The 22,751-nt window shown below is 33.5% G+C and overlaps 1 protein-coding gene across 1 annotated transcript; it reads right to left on the bottom strand.

The window, feature by feature from the left end:
* Positions 1-1,471: 1,471 nt before the first annotated feature.
* Positions 1,472-22,689, bottom strand: LOC143056657 (asparagine synthetase domain-containing protein 1-like). The gene is made up of 14 exons (XM_076229818.1): positions 22,536-22,689; positions 18,419-18,497; positions 17,076-17,273; positions 16,736-16,858; positions 15,478-15,597; positions 10,754-11,763; positions 10,228-10,314; positions 9,279-9,384; positions 7,327-7,361; positions 6,686-6,830; positions 6,009-6,076; positions 5,303-5,386; positions 4,771-4,861; positions 1,472-1,676 (listed from the first exon to the last, which is right to left on the bottom strand). The coding sequence occupies exons 2-14, from the start codon at positions 18,476-18,478 to the stop codon at positions 1,491-1,493; spliced, it is 2,313 nt and encodes a 770-aa protein (XP_076085933.1). The 5' UTR covers positions 18,479-18,497; positions 22,536-22,689; the 3' UTR covers positions 1,472-1,490.
* Positions 22,690-22,751: the final 62 nt, after the last annotated feature.

The raw sequence follows: 22,751 nt of genomic DNA on the forward strand, positions 1-22,751 counted from the left end.
TCATGGTTCTAAACTCAGTTGGAAAGTGCTAGACTTATCAGATCTGTGCTTAGAGCAATAAAATGTGGGGCAAAGTTTTATACGACTGCATAGGTTAAATCCTGATCATTTGGAGCAAGTATCGACACTACCATTCATTCTTTGAAATATAAATGATGGATCTAAATACACAGTTAGATTCAGCATATCTAATTGCATCAAGAATTCAATGTATTTATTTATAAATGAACAACATTAGTTAAGTTTTTAAAATGCTCCAAAAATAAATTGAGTATAAGCTGATATTGGCACAAAAAAACAATTTATTAGATTAATTATATCTATTTTTAACCATCTAAAAATAGCACAATGCATGAACAATAATCACTAAAATTAATATATCTGAATCAGAAAAAATCTAAGTAACATTTAAAAATAAAACAGCAGCTTCTCATTTGCATATCGTATCAAAGAAAAGACATAAATTACAAAGCTGAAATATTGCACAGGAGGTAAATCTTAATGTTAAAAAAACTCCAAACAAATAAAATTGATCAAATATAAGCAATTCAGCGTAGCAAAATCCCCCACCATTAAATTTATGTAGAAATCAAACAGAAATTTAATTTTGGACACTTCTGGACCCTTCTTGACCCTGATGTGAACAAATTCAAAGAGTGGGCCTCAAATCCAAACTCTAAATACATTATTAGATTCATCATATTGAAATCAATCAAAGTTTAATTTTAAACCATAATATGGACCACTTGAACACACATCATAACATAAACATGTTTAACAACATGACACAACATAACATATACATGTTTAACAACATGACACAACATAACATATACATGTTTAACAACATGACACAACATAACATATACATGTAAACATCATGACACAACATAACATATACATGTTAACAGCATAACTCAACCTAACATAAACATGTTTACATTTCATGACACAACATAACATATACATGTTTAACATCATGACACAACATAACATATACATGTAAACATCATGACACAACATAACATATATGTGTTTAACAACAAGACACACCTGGTGACCATAACATAAACATGTTAAACAACATGATTCAACACTACATATGGGTGTAAACATCCACAGCATAATTCAGTGGTTGTCATTTATTGCTGTATATCATATGTTTTGTTTGTTTATTGTTTTGTATAAAATCAGGCTGTTAGTTTTCGTGTTTGAATTGTTTTACATTGGACATTTCTAGGTCTTTTATAGCTTGCTATGCTGAGTGGGTTTTTCTCATTATTGCAGACTTTACAGTCATTAACATGTACTGAATATGTCTTTTATTAGCCCCTGGACATAAAACAGTTATCTATCATCATTAATAAGGTTGTTGATCAAAGAATGCAAGACCATGTGTTTTTTTTAATTTTCCAGAATTCTCTGAAAGCATGTGTAATGTAAATTAATGTTTTGAATGACTTCAAATAAATACAAGTAAATGATAATTTTTATTTTGTGTTTAATCTTTGACATTTGTCAGATCCTTTTTCTTTGTTGTTTTCAGTTTTTGCAATCCTTGATCCAAACTGTATTGCTCTCTTTGGGAATGTTGCAGTTTTGACCAGTCCTAGTTTCATGGCACATAATCGTAGCAGCAGTTTCTCCCCAACACCTCTGGGTAGTGATAAATCTGCCTAGAAAAAACAAGACATTAGTTGTTTTACATGTATATAATCAAACATTGTCCAAATACTTCTTACATACTTGTAAATTTGAAATAAAAGTTATGAATCAATTTAAAAATATGAAAACGTGGTATGATTGCCAATGAGATAACTCACCAACAGAGATCCAATGACAAAGCTGACAATTATAGGTCACTTTACGGCTATATATCCTGTTATCAAGAAGATGAAGATAATATGTTATGATTTTTTGTTGTTGCAAAGTGATAAACATTGAGGTACCCATCCACTTGGTGTTTGTATCTAGAATTCATGACTTAATTAATATTCTTTTAAAAGAGTATGCAACAGTTAATTATATTGGTTGTTGATATTTCATGGCTCTTGTAGCACGCTAGGTTTTATTGAGACAGCTAGTTTTTTACTGGAGGAAGAAACCAAACTGAAGATGAAGCAGAAAACCATAGGCATGAAAACTGATCATTTAGAATCAAGAGACAAGCACCTGCCAAATGGAGGTTATGAACTTACAACCTCAGTATTGACAGGCTAGTTTACTTTTCTACATTGGCTAGAGGTATAGGGGGAGGGTTGAGATCTCACAAACATGTTTAACCCCGCCACATTTTTGCGCCTGTCCCAAGTCAGGAGCCTCTGGCCTTTGTTAGTCTTGTATTATTTTAATTTTAGTTTCTTGTGTACAATTTGGAAATTAGTATGGCGTTCATTATCACTAAACTAGTATATATTGGTTTAGGGGCCAGTTGAAGGACGCCTCCGGGTGCGGGAATTTCTCGCTACATTGAAGACCTGTTGGTGACCTTCTGCTGTTGTTTTTTTCTATGGTCGGGTTGTTGTCTCTTTGGCACATTCCCCATTTCCATTCTCAATTTTAGTGACACTGTAGAATCAAGAGTCAAGCACCTGCCAAGTGGAGGTTATGAACTGACAACCTCAGTATTGACAGGCTAGTGACACTGTAGAATCAAGAGTCAAGCACCTGCCAAGTGGAGGTTATGAACTTACAACCTCAGTATTGACAGGCTAGTGACACTGTAGAATCAAGAGTCAAGCACCTGCCAAGTGGAGGTTATGAACTGACAACCTCAGTATTGACAGGCTAGTGACACTGTAGAATCAAGAGTCAAGCACCTGCCAAGTGGAGGTTATGAACTTACAACCTCAGTATTGACAGGCTAGTGACACTGTAGAATCAAGAGTCAAGCACCTACCAAGTGGAGGTTATGAACTGACAACCTCAGTATTGACAGGCTAGTGACACTGTAGAATCAAGAGTCAAGCACCTGCCAAGTGGAGGTTATGAACTTACAACCACAGTATTGACAGGCTAGTGACACTGTAGAATCAAGAGTCAAGCACCTGCCAAGTGGAGGTTATGAACTGACAACCTCAGTATTGACAGGCTAGTGACACTGTAAAATCAAGAGTCAAGCACCTGCCAAGTGGAGGTTATGAACTTACAACCACAGTATTGACAGGCTAGTGACACTGTAGAATCAAGAGTCAAGCACCTGCCAAGTGGAGGTTATGAACTGACAACCTCAGTATTGACAGGCTAGTGACACTGTAGAATCAAGAGTCAAGCACCTGCCAAGTGGAGGTTATGAACTTACAACCACAGTATTGACAGGTTAGTGACACTGTAGAATCAAGAGTCAAGCACCTGCCAAGTGGAGGTTATGAAGTTACAACCACAGTATTGACAGGCTAGTGACACTGTAGAATCAAGAGTCAAGCACCTGCCAAGTGGAGGTTATGAACTGACAACCTCAGTATTGACAGGTTAGTGACACTGTAGAATCAAGAGTCAAGCACCTGCCAAGTGGAGGTTATGAACTTACAACCACAGTATTGACAGGCTAGTGACACTAGAATTAAGAGTCAAGCACCTGCCAAGTGGAGGTTATAAACTCACAACCACAGTATTGACAGGCTAGTGACACTGTAGAATCAAGAGTCAAGCACCTGCCAAGTGGAGGTTATGAACTGACAACCTCAGTATTGACAGGTAGGGACACTGTAGAATCAAGAGTCAAGCACCTGCCAAGTGGAGGTTATGAACTGACAACCTCAGTATTGACAGGCTAGTGACACTGTAGAATCAAGAGTCAAGCACCTGCCAAGTGGAGGTTATGAACTGACAACCTCAGTATTGACAGGCTAGTGACACTGTAGAATCAAGAGTCAAGCACCTGCCAAGTGGAGGTTATCAACTCACAACCTCAGTATTGACAGGTAGGGACACTGTAGAATCAAGAGTCAAGCACCTGCCAAGTGGAGGTTATGAACTGACAACCTCAGTATTGACAGGCTAGTGACACTGTAGAATCAAGAGTCAAGCACCTGCCAAGTGGAGGTTATCAACTCACAACCTCAGTATTGACAGGTAGGGACACTGTAGAATCAAGAGTCAAGCACCTGCCAAGTTGAGGTTATGAACTGACAACCTCAGTATTGACAGGCTAGTGACACTGTAGAATCAAGAGTCAAGCACCTGTCAAGTGGAGGTTATCAACTCACAAACTCAGTATTGACAGGTAGGGACACTGTAGAATCAAGAGTCAAGCACCTGCCAAGTAGAGGTTATCAACTCACAACCTCAGGATTGACAGACTAGTCGATGAACTACTTAGACCTGGACTAGAAAACTTCATTTTGCATAATAGCGTATATGCTTTTCTTTTAATGGGGTTAATATTTCATTATGAGTGACTACCGGTAAATGTTGTATCAGAAAAAAGTTACTGAACATTGTGAAATGAAAAATAATCTCCTTTGTAAAAGAATTTCAAGCTGATTTTTTTCAAATATGACCTATTGGGTTTTATTAAATGCAGTATTTTCTCCAAAGAAGTGCATTTTCTAACTGTCAGAAGTTTGGAAGAGGTTTTAAAAATTTTGAACTTTAGTACTGTTTTTAAAATTTGTGTTACCTAATACTGTATAGGAAATTGTAGAAAAATAATATATAGATATGAAGGTGTATGGAACTACGTAATACCATTTACTGTATAATTGTATGTCCAAGATAATCATGAAATACCTTATATTGTACAGGTAGTTGCAGAAAATGAAGTCATACCTTATACTGTATAGGTAGCTTTTGTAAGTAGTTAACAACATTCTCATCAATGAATGGAAACCTGGATTCTTTACCGTGGTCAGTTATAATTCTGAAATATGCATAAATTAGCAATTAATCAAACAGAGCAATAGTTTTCTGTTTAATCTGCTAAGGTTGCAGGCTGAAAGTAAACATTTAAGGAAGACCTGACATTTATCATTACTAAAAGTAAACATTCAAGGAAGACCTGACATTTATCATTACAGAAAGTAAACATTCAAGGAAGACCTGACATTTATCATTACTAAAAGTAAATATTTAAGGAAGACCTGACATTTATCATTACTGAAAGTTGACAGCCTAATATTGTGTGGTCATGCAAAGAGCACTAACTGATAAATATATTTTTATTTTTTTTTTCCATTTTAGGAGTTAAACATTTGTGAATTTATATAACATGTTTAAAAGGTTTTAACAATTGTGTTCAGTGAAAAAGAAAGGGAAAGAACTTTGTATATACTAACATGTCTACTATCTAAAATTAATTTACCTATCATCTCTTCCCAGATTTCTGGCTGATATTCTGTTTACTTCCATTTCTATTTCTTCAAGTAATCCTTCCCATCCATGCTCCCTAAAATTTACAAGAATTTTTATCAATTAGCCCCAAATAAATGAACAACATTAATTTCAAAATAATAATAAGATTCTATACAATAGAAATCAGAAAAGTAGAAAACTGAAATTGCTTATTAATATATAGTCAGTTGGCCATTGCCTAGGAGGCAGGATCTCAAAAAATTTGTCAAACTGAAATGCAACTGATAGTTATGCCACTTTATAAAAAAACATCATTGATCTAACACAAAGTTCTGGTTTGATCCAAACTTAACAATTGTTGACACCGCTAAAAAAAAAACATGGACACAACTTTCTTCACCAGTGAGACAAAAACAAGATGTTGTTGAATTTAAAAAGTGATAGAGCCAACATGACATAGATGTAAGCAATCATGATAAGTTTTCATACTTTTTATAAGAAAACAAAAGATGCAGACAAAGAAACCATTACAACTTTAACCCAGAGAAGTGCCTTTGTCTGCTTTGCAACAACTCATAGATTAAATTGATGATTGATTAATGTTTATCCCACTTTCAGCACTTCTGTCTGGACTGTTAAATCTTAAATCCATACCACCAGATAGCAGCATATAATTTTAAAAGAAAAAAACGTAAATATTGAACTCTTAGACTTACATGAATTTTCCTCTATGTCTTGAATAGCCAGCAAGTTGTTCATCAGCACCCATACCACATAATATTACCTACAACATAAAAAAAGTAATTGATCTTCAAAAAGATTTACAACTCAGAGAAAATGAAATTTTATATTCAAGACCCTTTTAAAACATACAAAATGTCATTAACAAGATCAGTGACAAGTTTTACATCATATCAAAAAAAATAACTGATCCAAAGGCAGGTTTTCAAAATTGATCAAGATCAGCTTTATGACATAAAATAATATAATTGAAACCAAAAAAGTTTTACATCATATTAAGAATTTAATTTATTGAGAGCATACTTACAATACTTAGTGAAACTAATCCAAAACCAGAAATAAAAAACAAAAATGATCAGTTATACAAATTGACAAAAAAATGACTAAGATTTTATTGATCAAAAACCAAATTTAAATTAAGACCTGTACCCATCACCAGAATACAGTCATAGTGTTAACATGGTCCTTTTCTCACTGTATTAAACTTATGAAATCCCCTCAAGTTTGCCTCTTGAAAGAATTTTTAGTTAGAATAAATCAAAATTAAAAAGTACTGGGAGCTATGTCTGGAGTGTATTGTTTTTTAGCTGTAGTACCAGGATTTTCATTTACGGAAGCAATGCTCCTGTTATTCACTTTAGAATTCTGTTACCTTAGCAGTACTTCTGTATGCCTTCCCAACCTGTTCAGTATTACCAAGAATCCCACAACCTCTTGAAGCAAACCACACAGCACAACCAATGCTATCATCTAATACACTCTCTAATGGATATAATAAATGTTGTATATGGTTAGTCCTGAAAAAGGGAATTAAAAAAGTTTCATACTATTTTTTTTCAATTAAACATATTTTATTTGTTATAACATGTAACAATAAGGATCAGACACAAGTTATCACATCTTAGATAGTCCTCTCCTACTGTTTAATAGAAGCAGTTGTTTAACAAAAGTGTCAATTTATTAAATACATAATAAGAGTGTGTGCCTTGAAATGTCTTTATACTATAAGGATTTTTGTTAATGCTTTAATTATAATGATGTTTTATGTTGAGAGCAAAATCTTCTTACAAGTAACATAATTTATTTTTACTGTTTCACTAAATACATTTAATGATGTGTCTATGTTTCCAAAGGACAGAATATCTCTCAATATTTCTTGTTTGGATTACAATATAACACGGTCTTCCCATTTGTCCATCTCTGCTCCTTTTGAATTATCTTCTATTTCTCTGAGTGGACTTTGACTTCAATGCCATTCTAATTTGAGACCAAGTTCAAATTTCATTATCTTACCTTAGTTCTTGAAGCTCTTTTATAGATACATTCACCTACAAAAAATAATCAATTATTTTCAAAATTGACTCTAGACCGACATTTATTAGGACTATGACTAATGCACCCCATGTTTTTTTCTATAACTCTGGTTATGAGCATTCTTAATTAAAATCAATTGATATGCTATGAATCTAGTAAACTAAACTAGAACAATCAGTGGCCTGCATGTGTTTTTTGCTCTTTAGTCAGGCTGTTGACACATTCCCCTTTTCCATTCTCTATTTTAACTTAAACAAAAAGTTATATATGATTCAAGACAGATAAATGGACAAATGGACTAACAGTTAGACAGGTTTTACTAGATAACATTTTTGTTCGCTTTGGAGATTCCGTATATCGTCAGATTATCGGAATTCCAATGGGGACTAACTGTGCACCACTTATTGCGGACCTGTTTTTGTATTGTTATGAGTTACAATTTATGACAAAAATAAGCAAAGACCCATCGAAACAACATCTGATAAACAAATTTAATAATACTTTTAGATATTTGGATGATATTTTGGCTCTCAATAATGACGACTTCAGTATGTATATTAATGAAATTTATCCTGTTGAACTTACTTTAAATAAAGCTAATACTAACAATGACCACTGCCCTTTTCTCGATCTTGATATCTATATCACTAATGGAAAGCTGAATACTAAAATTTATGATAAAAGGGATGATTTTTCATTTCCTATCGTTAATTATCCGTTTTTAGATGGTGACGTTCCCTTGTCACCATCTTACGGTGTTTATATATCTCAACTTGTACGATTCGCTCGTGTATGTAACAATGTTTTCGATTTTAACGAGAGAAATTTATGTATTACTGAAAAATTATTACACCAGGGTTTTCGATATCACAAACTAGTCAAAACATTTACTAAATTTTATCATCGGTATAAAGACATCATTCGTAAATATAGCTCAACATGCAGACTTCTAATACATTCAGGTATTTCACATCCAATTTTTTATGGTAATATTCTTTATAAAGCACAAAGGTGTCAGTATTCACCTCAGAAACTTACAAAACCTTTGAATAGACTTATTAAGAAGGGATATAATTACGATACTGTTGTCAAGTCATTAAAAATGGCATATTTTGGCGTTAATATTGAGTCACTGATAAGGTCTTTGCATCGGAACTAAACACATTTATTCTAAAAACAGTTGTTGGCATGACACGGGTTAAGTTCTTCTCATATATGTTATGATGGTATGATACTAAACCCCTAACGGGAAGGATTGTGCCTGATGTTCATATGATGAAATCATAATCTTTCAGTCAGTTTAATTGAAGTCTGGAGCTGGCATGTCAGTTAACTGCTAGTAGTCTGTTGTTATTTATGTATTATTGTCATTTTGTTTATTTTCTTTGGTTACACTTCTGACATCAGACTCGGATTTCTCTTGAACTGAATTTTAATGTGCGTATTGTTATGCGTTTACTTTACTACATTGGTTAGAGGTATAGGGGGAGGGTTGAGATCTCACAAACATGTTTAACCCCGCCGCATTTTTGCGCCTGTCCCAAGTCAGGAGCCTCTGGCCTTTGTTAGTCTTGTATTATTTTAATTTTAGTTTCTTGTGTACAATTTGGAAATTAGTATGGCGTTCATTATCACTGGACTAGTACATATTTGTTTAGGGGCCAGCTGAAGGACGCCTCCGGGTGCGGGAATTTCTCGCTACATTGAAGACCTGTTGGTGACCCTCTGCTGTTGTTTTTTATTTGGTCGGGTTGTTGTCTCTTTGACACATTCCCCATTTCCATTCTCAATTTTATTTAATATTGTGCTATATTTTCAAATATATACATTATGTCTGTGCTTTCAGCAAATTGACTTCTGTAAAAAGGAAAGTAAATAATCGCTTTTTTTATTTTCAGTCTTTTTCATCTTAACTTTATTTTCTCATATACCTCAATAAAGTTCCATCTTCTGTTTGGATTGAGTTCCTGTAACGCTGTATAACCTGTTACCCTGTCTGGTACCTTCCAGTTGGTTTCTGTAGTTTCTGTCTTGGGCCTGAAATGTAAGTTTAGAAGATAGAATTATAATGAGAAATGATATGAAGAAGATACATATTAGATAAGAATCTTACAAAAAACTGGGAATTAAATGATATACCAAAGAAACAGCACTTTTATAGCTTTTCTTGATAGTTAACGATGCTAAACATGCTAAATGACCTTTCTCTTTGACTTGAGCATGTTAAGTATGTTTTCTTCTGATTTAAAGTATGCTTTCAATATCAGCAGGTTTGAGCTGGCTTTATGCAACTATTTACATCCATAAGCAAAATAAATTTAGTATTGTTTACGTATATGTACATATTTTTATGTTGTGTGGTTTACTGTTATTGTAGGATTTCTGTATAAAGGGTTTTAGGGCTAAAATAAAAGTTAATCCTCATGACATGTTCTAATGACATTGAATGTCTCAAGTCAAGGACTTCATCAGTATTTATAGAACACATTGCAAAGACACTTGTCATGTATTGCATAGTTATATGTTTACCTCTACACCTTTTTTTTGTGTTTGGATTAATGCTTACTGACATATAATTAAGGACTTCTTTGGATTAATGCTTACTGACATATAATTAAGGACTTCTTTTATCAGTATTTTTAGATTTTAAATACCAACAAATTGGAAATTAGTATGGCGTTCATTATCACTGAACTAGTATATATTTGTTTAGGGGCCAGCTGAAGGACGCCTCCGGGTGCGGGAATTTCTCGCTACATTGAAGACCTGTTGGTGACCTTCTGCTGTTGTTTTTTTCTTTGGTCGGGTTGTTTATTGTCTCTTTGGCACATTCCCCATTTCCATTCTCAATTTTACTGAATATGTATTCCCATTGTTTACCTTTCGCCCTTCTTTTTCTGAGGAGACTTTGCCTTTTGTTCAAATGCAACATTCATTAAATCCACAGGTTCATCTTCAGGCAAACATCTGAAAAAAGAAGCAAAAATTGCAAAATTAACCAATTCATACGCCAATAATCTGAAAGTTATCTTTAAAGGCAACATTAACCAAATTATGGTGTTCTACATATGTAATCATCTGAAGTATGTCAATAAAGACAACATTAACCAAATTATGGTGTCCTACATATGTAATCATCTGAAGTATGTCAATAAAGACAACATTAACCAAATCAAGGTATCAATTATATGCAAAATATCTAAAAGGTGAACAAAATTCTGCAAAATATGGCTTTATCATTTTAATCTAGGGAGAAGATAAAGGAGAAGAAGAATTAGGAAAGCACACTACACTTTTTTTTTTATTAATTATGCAGAAATAAAGTTTAATTCAAGGTACAGTTTATCATTAGAGCAAATTATTTATCTTACAAAGCATTAAATTCTTTCATTAAAAGTATTTTTACCTATCAACCAGAGCAGTGATTACAGCAGAATCTATCCCTCCAGAAAATAACACAGCTACTCTAGCATTGCCAACTATCTCTGATTCTGAACATGAACTTGCAACATCAGGTGAACAGTCTTTAGTATGTTTTACATTTAATGGTAATAAATTGTCCTCTGCAGTTTTACTTGAACAGTTTTCACTCATGTCGGATTCTGAGTTACAAGAATTTTCTGAATAAACATGATCTGTTAAACATGTTACTCTATCACTATAACTTTCTTTTTGTGCACAATCCTTATTATTACTTGAGTAGCTAACAGAAGTCTTCTGACAAATTTCAGCACTATTATCAGCATGCTGCAATGTTTGCATCTGTTGGCAGTAACCATCTGAATTTTTGATCCTCTGTAAATCTACTTGATTATATACACGTAAAGTTACAGCTTTTAACAAAACATCCATAAGTTGATCTGATAGTTTGTTCATCAATTCATCAGTTTGTAAGACATTTTCTAGATATGATTTTGGATCTATAATCTCCTCTAGTATTTCTACATTGACATTTTTCTTAGAGCCTGTCGATGTATGAGAAGAACTAGGTATATGAGCTCTTTCAGAGGCATAACTAGATTCTGCCTTAGCAGTTGCTTCATTGACAGAGCCAGATGATTCTAATGTATCATCCTTTTTAGAAATAGAACTAGAAATGCTATCCTCATCTAGTTCTGATTTGGTCATTAATTTATTAGCATCGGTGCTAAAAATTTTGCTGGTTGATCTTATACTGCAGTGTAATTGTTTATTTAATTTAGGTATTGACATAGGTACCATCTGTGCCTTGTCGAATTGGAAATCAAAATTTGGACCAAGAGTGAAAGGTATACAGAAATGACTAGGGTCAGATGACTTGACCAGGAAAGATGTCCCAGGCCAAACTGCCTCATCTCTAGGATACATTGTCATAGTAACCACATCACTGATTACATGCATGGAATATAATCCAACCGATGGCACTTCTTGAAATTCCTGAAACAGAACAAATACAAGTCTTTTACTCATAATGGGATATTTTGAAATGTAACTAATATTTAACTCATAATTCATGGTTCAGTTTTCCAATACATTGTATAGATTTTCATTCTTTGTCAATAGTAGTGTTATCTGAGAACTTTCAAGAAAATTTAGACTACAACAACATTTGAACCCTTTCCTTGATAGAACTTAGATGGGTAGAGCTCTAACAACTCCCTCAGCACTAAAGGTCAGTGGACTAATAGTCCATCATAATACCTAACACATATATGTACGATAGGACCTACATCCTTTAAATAATTTTGTTTTATTCTGCATTAAAATAATAGCTTCATTAGACTTAAAATATTTAAAGCACACCAGCCTTAACATCATTCCTACAAAACTTTTCCATTTATAGGTTGCACTCTGTAAAATACAGCCGTTTTTCAAACCACGTTTCTTTTGGGGAGATAAAGAATATTCATAGATAATTAATTTTGCTTACATACTGGTTCCCAGTTCTGACCTGTAGGTTGCATCTCATAGAGACATAACTTGGGAATGTTAGGCCAACTAAAATTAATTAGTAGATTTTCATCCAAATTTTTGAAAAAAATGGGGCGGGTGGGAGGATTTTATTTTTAAAATTTTATTTCATATGAAACCTTCTTGTCACGTGTTATTCATATATGCAGTATAATAATAAGCTTATATCATGTAAATACATCCATAAAGTATTTTATATAAGACAATAACAATCAAAACCAAGGAGTAACCAGAGACTCATAAAACCAAAAGACATTTACATCAACAGTTACAAATAATAAGTAGGAAACAACACGAACTCCACTAAATTCCTGGAGTGAAATCAAATGCTCCTGAAGGGTAAGCATTACCTGCACCGTATACGACACCCGTCATGTTATTTCTTTGTTCAGCTCGGTAATGATAGAAGGTTGTTACGACTGAGGAAGAATATCACAGAGATATATATGATTGCTGACACACTTTTGTCATAATGGCCTATCAGCTCATGATGGCGACCATAAAATTGCTTGAGTGATGACCTTAATTTGATTGATTTATAGCCCTGTCTTAGCAACTTTTGAGAAAGCAGTATTCCTCGTTCAACAAAAATCAACGTACTTTGAGCTAGATTTAGAGTCACGTATCAATTGAGACACATATACTCCATATGCTGGTGCCGCCTTTTGAAATTCATAAATATATATGATTTGGCAACCACTGTTCTACATGTAATTGCCGCTTTAGAAACCTATTTTATAGAACACAGCAGAAATGTGGAGAAATGCTCTCTTCAGTTGGACTATCTACATCAAATGTATTTCTTTCTAAGCAATGTTTTGTTGTCCTAATAAAATGAAGCAAATGCATTGGTATGCAATGCTAGTACGATAAGTACAGAATAAAATGAAAACTCAAACGGTGTTGAAATAATAGGCTTGGTCCTTAATACTAGTATGCAAGATGCATATATAGTTACAATGTAGAACATAAAGTTGTTTAATGACTCTCATGGGTATTGGGAAAGATATTGTTTGCTGTTTTTTCTACAAAAAACGAAAGACATGGCTAATTCTTAATCTAAGAGCTTGCTAAAATTGATAAATTAAAAATGCGTATGTTTGTCGATTTTCTGAACTCAATATACGGTCACCAATCTAAAAAGTTCATGCTCGTGTCAATTTCTTTATTCCAGTCAAATGTGTTCCACGATTCTTACGCTTTTGGGTTTCATTTACAGTCCAAATTTCTTGACACAAAGTCATTGTATAAATAAAATAGATCGAAGGTGTGACTTGCGGTGATTAGCGTTCTTGAACACAGCGTATTACTCGTAACCCAAATATTTCATGCCCTTCTCGTAATCAATCTCTATTCTCGGTAAATGATATTGTCATCATAGATCAGCAGAATATATTGACTTAATCATTCAGTAAGAATACTCTAAGAAATACGAAAACCGAAATTTGAAACAGGAAATTTTACATGAAACAAAATTATCGACGGTTACCGGTAACGGAAATGAACAAAATCCGGAAATCGTAATTTTATCAAAAATAAAACAAGAGTGCACACGCTGAAATGTCTCGCCTTCTATACTAATCATTGATATTATGTAGATAGTCCTAAGTATAAAGCTTTATTACAACTGTCTCATAAACTTAACATTAACCAAGATAACTAAACAAAGACCAATGAACCATGAAAATGAGGTCAAGGTCAGATGAACCATGCCAGGCAGACATGTACAGCTAACAATGCTTCTATACAACATATATAGTTGACCTATTACTTATAGTTTAAGAAAAATAGACCAAAACACAAAAACTTAACACTGTGCAATGAACCGTGAAAATGAGGTCAGGGTCAAAAGAAACCTGCGCTACTCACATAAAGATCATAAAATATTTCCATACACCAAATATAGTTGACCTATGGCATATAGTATTAGATAAAAAGACCAAAACTCAAAAACTTAACTTTGACCACTGAACCATGAAAATGAGGTCAAGGTCACATGACATCTGCCCGCTAGACATGTACACCTTACAATCATTCCATACAACAAATATAGTAGACCTATTGCATATAGTATGAAAAAAACCAGACCAAAACACAAAAATTTAACTATAACCACTGAACCATGAAAATGAGGTCAAGGTCCCATGACATCTGCCTGCTAGATATGTACACCTTACAATCATTCCATATAACAAATATAGTAGACCTATTGCATATAGTACGAAAAAAACAGACCAAAACACAAAAATTTAACTATAACCACTGAACCATGAAAATGAGGTCAAGGTCAGATGACACCTGCCAGTTGGACATGTACACCTTACAGTCCTTCCATACACCGAATATACTAGCGCTATTGCTTATAGTATCTGAGATATGGACTTGACCACCAAAACTTAACCTTGTTCACTGATCCATGAAATGAGGTCGAGGTCAAGTGAAAACTGTCTGACAGACATGAGGACCTTGCAAGGTACGCACATATCAAATATAGTTATCCTATTACTTATAATAAGAAAGAATTCAACATTACAAAAAATTTGAACTTTTTTTTCAAGTGGTCACTGAACCATGAAAATGAGGTCAAGGACATTGGACATGTGACTGACGGAAACTTCGTAACATGAGGCATCTATATACAAAGTATGAAGCATCCAGGTCTTCCACCTTCTAAAATATAAAGCTTTTAAGAAGTTAGCTAACACCGCTGCCGCTGCCGCCGCCGCCGGATCACTATCCCTATGTCGAGCTTTCTGCAACAAAAGTTGCAGGCTCGACAAAAAATCGAGGCGGGAAGATTTCAGAGGGGCGGGCGGGGATGAAAATCTATCAATTAATTTTAATTGGCCTTACCAGTAAATATACATGTGAATATTGTTTATATTGAAATCTATGGTAACCCTGCAGTCGCGGTAGGGGTAGTTAAGAAATTTAGTGTTAGTTTAAACTCTTAGAAGGTCGGGGCATATAAACATTGAAAATATGTCGCACAGCCCTATATTTTGACCTTTGAAAAAAACAGTAATGCATATGCACTTTCCATTCTGGGATATGATTTTTTTCAAAACTTCATAGTAAAAGTGATACAGTTTTAGCCATAAAGAGAGTTCCTATGGGAAAATGCATTGTCAATATTTACAGAAATGCAACCTAAAAGAAAACATTGAATACACCACCTACATAATCACTTATCCTGACAGATGACAACATGAACACATCATCAACTGTCCTAGGGAGGTGCCATAATAAACTTCTTCTTCCAAACATGTCTCTACCAAAATACACAGTCTGTGTGGCATTCTGAAATAAAAGTTTATTATTTTGAGCGTGATAACATATTTGGAACATCATTAACATTAGCAATGTAAAACAAAACTAGTTTAAAATGGCATGTTCATTAACAATTGAAATAAATGGGGAATGTGTCCTTGGGACACACAGATGATGCCCCGCCAGCATATAATGTTGTTATAAAGGGACATAACTCAAGATCTGTAAAAGTGATCCTACCCAAATTTGAACTTGATCTGAGTTTTGTGGTTATAAGCATTGTGTATATGTTTCATAACATTTGGTTAAGGCAAACTAAAGTTGAGAACAGAAATGAAAAATTCAGCAACATTTCAATTTGTAAAGGGGCATAACTCTAGAACAGTGAAAGTGATGCCTCCAAAATTCTTACTTGATCTGTGATTTGTGGTAATAAGCATTGTGCATAAGTTTAATAACATTTGGTTAAGGCAAACTTAAGTTAGAGAACAGAAATGAAAAATTCAGCAATATTTCAATTTGTAGAGGACCATTACTCTAGAACGGTAAAAGTGATGCCACCAAATTCAAATTTGATTTGTGTTTTGTGGTAATAAGCATTGTGTATAGGTTTCATCAAATTTGGTTAATGCAAACTAAAGTTAGAGAACAGAAATGAAAAATTCAGCAATATTTCCATTTGAAAGGGGGCATAACTCTAGAATGGTAAAAGTGATGCCACCAAATTTCATACTTGGTCTGTGTTTTAAGGTAATAAGCATTGTGTATAAGTTTCATAACATTTGATTGAGGCAAATTTAAGTAAGAGAGTAAGAGAACGGAAACCAATGAAGGGTAGTATGCAGAGGTGGATTAAGAGGGGGGCCCGCCCCCTCCTTTTGAGAAAAAAAAATTGATTATATAGGGAATCACTGAAGCGCGATGGGAGCGGCCCCCTCTTAGGCAGCCACTGATCCCCCTATTATGAAAATTTCTAGATCCGCCACTGGTATGGACAGACAAATGGACAGAACTACAGACGGACGTACAGACGGTCAAGGTTATAACTATACTAACTTAACGCCCCCTCCACTACAGGGGCAGAAAAATGTCATCTGTTTTGTCACTGCACAGATTTATGTGACATGAAACTCTAATGAGCATTGACATTTTACTCTCTTCAAATTACCTGCCAATATATAAATGACCAAGGTCCTTCTACATTTGCCATGGTTTTCAGTATATGTTTTGGTGATGCATCTTTGGTAAGCAATTGAAGTAAAATATCTGTGTCATTCTGTTCTTCTCCAATCTTTAATTACAAAAATAAAATATTTCATCTTTTAAATAACAATTTTTTTTAGAATGTAAGCAAACATTATATTATCGACCTAGCTTTAAGTTGTAATGTAGTGCATCATTAAGTTTCTTTTTTGTCCTTTGTTGTGCAATTATTACTGTATCTAATAGTTTTTCTTTATAAAGATTTTGTATGGTTTTTAACTATATATATCCAAGCATATACTGACTTGTATTCCACCAAATATTTCCCCATTCCATAAAAGTAGATCACCATTCTGATTTTGAAGAGGTTGTGATGTGAGTTGACCTCTAAGATGAAGGACATGGCCTGTCAAGGTCAATACATGTTTGTCTGATATTGTTACTTCCTTTGTGTTTGATGAATCTGGCCCTCGGTGACAAATCTGTCCATACTCCATACAGTGCTACAATAATTGTTTAAAACTTGTGTTAACATTCTCTTAGTAACAAAAATTACCAGTTACATGAATAGAGGGGAGCGGTCATGTATATAGTAATTTTAAATAAAATTTGTTTTTTTTATATACATATAGAATATATCATGCTAGCTTTGATAGCATTTGTTTAATGTATGATGTAACAGTGCAGTAATTTAAAGTTTTATCACTTGTGTAAAATGTAAAGATAATGATGACACACATGTTTTTATATGTTAAATTCAGTCTTTTTAATGCCTATGGTATGTAATAACAAAAGTGAATATATTTAAATGTCTTACCGAATTAACTGATTTTCATTTTTTTATATAAATAAGGCCGTAAGTTTTCTCGTTTGAATGGTTTTACATTGTCATATCGGGGCCATTTATAGCTGACTATGCAGTATGGGCTTTGCTCATTGTTGAAGGCCGTAAGGTGACCTATAGTTGTTAATTTCTGTGTCATTTTGGTCTCTTGTGGACAGTTTTCTCATTGGCAATCATACCATATGTTCTTTTTTATATTAACTGATAATGATTGAATTTATGTTGAAAGTCTTTCAAATGATCTTTTAAGTATACAATAAACTTGACATTATCAGTGATCACTGTAAATGAGGTCAAGGTCAGACTACCCCTGCTGTTTATCTACCTGTTAATTTATGCCCCTACCATAGGCAAGGGGGCATTATTTAAGAGTTACATGTACCCTTGACTGCTTATCCTTACATGTATGTCAGTCCCATTTCGTTTCCACACTCGTAAGTCAAAAATACAACCATTATCATTTAAAGGGCAATAACTACAAAAAAGTAGCTAGATCTTGTTATCTGAGTATATATGTTTTCCCCTCTCCAGTCACAATTTATCTTTTTCTCATAATTTTTTATGATATACTAGTAAGACATTTACCCCTATGTTTTTTTTATGATGAAAAGAGCACCCTAATGGTCTTTGATGTTTGGTTTGAATTAGTTCAGTATTTTAAGAGTAAAAGAACTCTAACAAAAATTAAGACAGAGGGAGGATGGACACGAAATGATGGCAAAAAATCATCATGGCCTTTTGTTGGCAAAAGCATTATGAAAAAGTCAGCAAATTATTACTGTTTTTAAAACTTAATTAATTAACCATTAGATCACTGTAATCTTTCTCATTTCTTTCTGTCAACAAACAGCATATACCACACATTACTGTAGTTTTGTTCAACCTAAAAAATAAAGAAAAAGAAATCAGAATAATATCTTAAATACAAATGTGTATCTCAACAAAAGTGTTATATCAAGGACTAAAGCTGTTACTATATTCAAAAACTAAAATGAGTGCATCCTACTTGTTACAATCATGTTTTTTCATTAGAAACCAGATGCTCCGCAGGGCGCAGCTTTATACGACTGCAGAACCCAGAACGGTTTGGGCAAGTATGGACACAACATTCAAGCTGGATACAGCTCTGAATTTGGATTGTGATTATATAGTTGACACAGCATAGGTTTCTGACACAGAATTAATGTGGTCTAATGAACTTCAATTATTTTTTTGCTTTTGCGCAATTCACTATGCTGTTGAATATTAATCCTCTCAATAACAAAAAATATTTGAAGAAATTTTCTTTTTAATTTCTGAAATCTTAAAAGAAAAATTGACACACCCCCAAAATTTTTTTTCACCTCTCCATTCCCTTATTCCAAAAGTGATCTCATTTCAAATTTCTAATGGAGTTTGCAACAATACATGTAACTACTCATTTAAATACATCATAAAATATTAAAATATAAAATGTCATACAGACATGGTTAAAATTAATATTAATTAATAGTAAGTTCTAAAAAAATAAATAGGGAATGTGTCAAAAGGGACACAGATGATGCCCCCGTTAGCATATAACATTATAAAGGGACATAACTCAAGAACTGTAAAAGTGAAGCTGCCAAAAATTGACAAGGTAATAAGCATTATATACACATTTCATTAAATTTAGTTGAGACAAACTTAAGTTAAGAGAACAGAAACTAAGAAATTCTTCAATTATTCCACTTGTTAAGGGGCATAACCCTAGAATGGTAATCAAAACGCTTGTAATCACTGAATGGTAAAGATTGCTTTAATTTATCAGTTGGTAGTAAAGTGAATACTGCATTGTATATATTGTATATTACATTGATTTAAGTTGATTCAACTACTATTCTGGACGAAGAAAGATAAGTCCAATTTTCAAAGAAGATTTCATAAAGCATTGGTTTTAGATGATTCAACAACCATTCTGGACAAAGAAATATAACTTCAACTTATTGTCTTAAAACTACAAACATGCTAGTTTTTGGCCCTTTATTCCTAGACTGTTTGTCCCATAACCCACAAAATATATCCCAACCTTCTACTTATGGCATTAAACAATGTGATACAATTTCAGAACAATTGAAATACTTATACACAACTTTTTGTCCTGACACTAGATAAATGCTTTTGTGGGCCCCCAATTCCTAAACCTTAGGGACCATTACCCAAAAAATCAATCCCCAGCTTCCTTTTGTGGTAATAAACATTGTGTTAAAATTTTATTGATTTCTATTTACTTATACTACATGTACTAAAGTTATTATCTGAAAAGCATCCATCATCGGACAATGCTGATAACAACGACGACGTGATACCAATAAACGACCGCAAAAATTTTGTGGTCGTATAAAAAGACAAAGTTGCAATTCATAAAGATAATTATAAAAAATTCTGTCCCTTTGAATTGTACAATTATGGCATATTTGCTGGCAAATCTGACATACATGTAGCTTAACATCTGACTGCTAATACATTTGTATATTGATTAATCTTATGGTCAATAGTAAAATGTATTTTATTACCTACACATAAAACACAATATGACAGTCCAGTATTGAATCCATACTATAAAACAGAGATTGAGGGACAAGAGATGGTCCAGATACTAGCAGTACAATATGTGATGAATAAACAAAATGAGCACTCAAGTGTGAGTAAAATTATTTAAAATCACTAACACTTAGCATTGAGATCTTTGGTACATAGGCGAAAAGATGCAAGACTCACCAAGCTCTTCAAAATTATAAACTTGCAGCAATAAAAGAAATTATTCTGATGCCACCTAAACTGTCAAGAAACATAACAGAAGCTTCAAAATTTTAGCAACATCAAGTGACTACCAGAAATATTCTTCACCCATGAACTTCAGAGATTAAAACACTCCCTTTCTTGCAAGTTGGGGAAGTATTAGTTAAAGCTTCCATCAGTTCATATCCTAAGGGGAAAAGCTGAACTAAACTTAGGGGGAGGGGTCACTTTGCACACTATTGTCATGAAAAAATACTCAGTTTGTTGATTGTTCATGTAGAAATGCATGTATAAGACAGACTTTCTAGAACATTTTTTTAGAATGTTTTGTCAGGCCAAAAAAAAAAAAAGGTGTGTTTCCGGTCGCCCGACCGACCCTAATTTTTTGGCGCCGACCCTAACTTTTTTTTCCGGAAAAAAAAAAAAAAAAATCGTTTGATTTCAAATAAAATTTTAATACAGTAAGCATTTGTGTGATACAGATTGAAGTCAAACAAGGAAGTACACCACTAATTAATGGCTCCATTGCTTTCTATGTTAAATTCCTCAATTTCCAGTGGTCACAGCTCTTTTATCTCAAGTTCAAATAAAGTGACAATCATTGCATGTCAAAGCAACACCTTCTGGTGTCCTGTACTGAAAAAATCAACATACCTTACATTGCATATAAGAAAGAACTGGTTCCCGGAACTTCGGATGTACCAAAACAGGTACTTCCGATCTGACAAAAAGGCAAAATCTACCCTCCTTTTTAAATTTCATGCCATTTTTTTATTATTCAAATTTATCAGTCTAACATTGTCCTGCAATGATCACCAGTCATGCAGCTTTCATTTGATACCAAAATTAATAAAATATTCTATATATATTGAAAGTTATGTCCATGCGTAGGAACTATTTTGTGTCAAATATGTACTACTTTCTGGTATGTGCTTTCTGGCCGGGCCTGAATTAGTGGTGTTACACCACAACGGCATGGCTTCTGCTATGGCCATCAGTCAAAGTGTGTTATCAATAACAATCGATGAGTGTCCACACAGGAACGAGAAAAAAAGTATAATAGCCCCATTTTCTAATTCTACCACCTTTTAAAGTCATAGTGAAAATTATACATTTATTTTCAGAGCATAAACATTGTTTTGCACATTAAAGATTTATACAATTGATTGTTGATACATGTTAATTTTGCAATTGTGATAAATTTGTTTTTTATCATTCAATGACTATTTGCATTCTACAAAATGCAATATTTGCCTCACATTATTTGAATGTTTCGGTTGTTTCGATGTTTATAATTTGTTCAGAATTTTATAGGAATAAAATTGACAGTATAACAAGTTTACAATGTTTTGGCATTTACTTCTGACAGTCTTTTCTAATACAAGAGGGAAGCCAAACGTTCAATTTAGGATTAAATTTAATTTTAATATCTGATATTTGCTCAACCATAGCCCCAAAACTCAATTTGTAATTGAAATTCTTTTAAACAGCTAGTATATAATCAAAATTTCAAAGATTTTCACCCATCCCTCTATCATGTTATTAATATTTGGTATTTGTAGAAAAGCTGGCATCAGTTCTGTGAACTAAATTGTCTGAAAGAAACTGATTATAAAAGAGGTCTTTGCTGAGACAGACTTTGATGGGCTTTCTGTGTAAGACTATAGCCTGACCCGTACAGATGGCGTATCAGTTCTGAAAAGTTTGAAAATTTTATAAGCTGGAAGTCCTGGCCAAGTCTTCTGCAACTTTTGAACATGGACTATTCATATCTTGTATACTTTATACAATGAACTGATGAAAATAACCTGAAAGAATAACAAACTGATTATAAAAATACACAAAAAACAACCGAAGCAGGCCAGTAAAAAAAAAAAAAAAAAAAAAAAAAAAAAAAAAAATACCTACCTACCGGCCCTAATTTTTTGGGGCATGCAACAGGAAACACACCTATTTTTTTTTGGCCTCATGTATGTTAACAAAATAATTAGCAAAGTTTGGAGATATTAAAAACAGTGACATATTGAAAGTATGACAAAAACATTTACTGTGCCCATACTTTATTTTGTTCAGCAGTACTGTAGATTAGCTAAAATAAAAATTGTGAATTTGTGTGAGAGGACACTGTATAGCCGAAATGCTAATTTCTGTAATATCTTACACATGATCAGAAAGGTACAATTCATTTGCTGTTTTTAATTCCAAAAGTGTACGGTTTCAATCGTCAAATAATTCACTGAGACATCTATAAAAAGTATTGCGTTTCTTTTCCCTGCTGTTGGCTGTTGGTTCAAATATAGAAGGGGAAAGAAACTTGTCAAGTGTGTTGGAAAATCTGTGAATCGGTGAAGTGTTAATTTAACACTTTACAAACAAC

This window comes from Mytilus galloprovincialis, chromosome 1, assembly GCF_965363235.1.
Source record: "Mytilus galloprovincialis chromosome 1, xbMytGall1.hap1.1, whole genome shotgun sequence".
Classification (NCBI taxonomy): domain Eukaryota; kingdom Metazoa; phylum Mollusca; class Bivalvia; order Mytilida; family Mytilidae; genus Mytilus; species Mytilus galloprovincialis.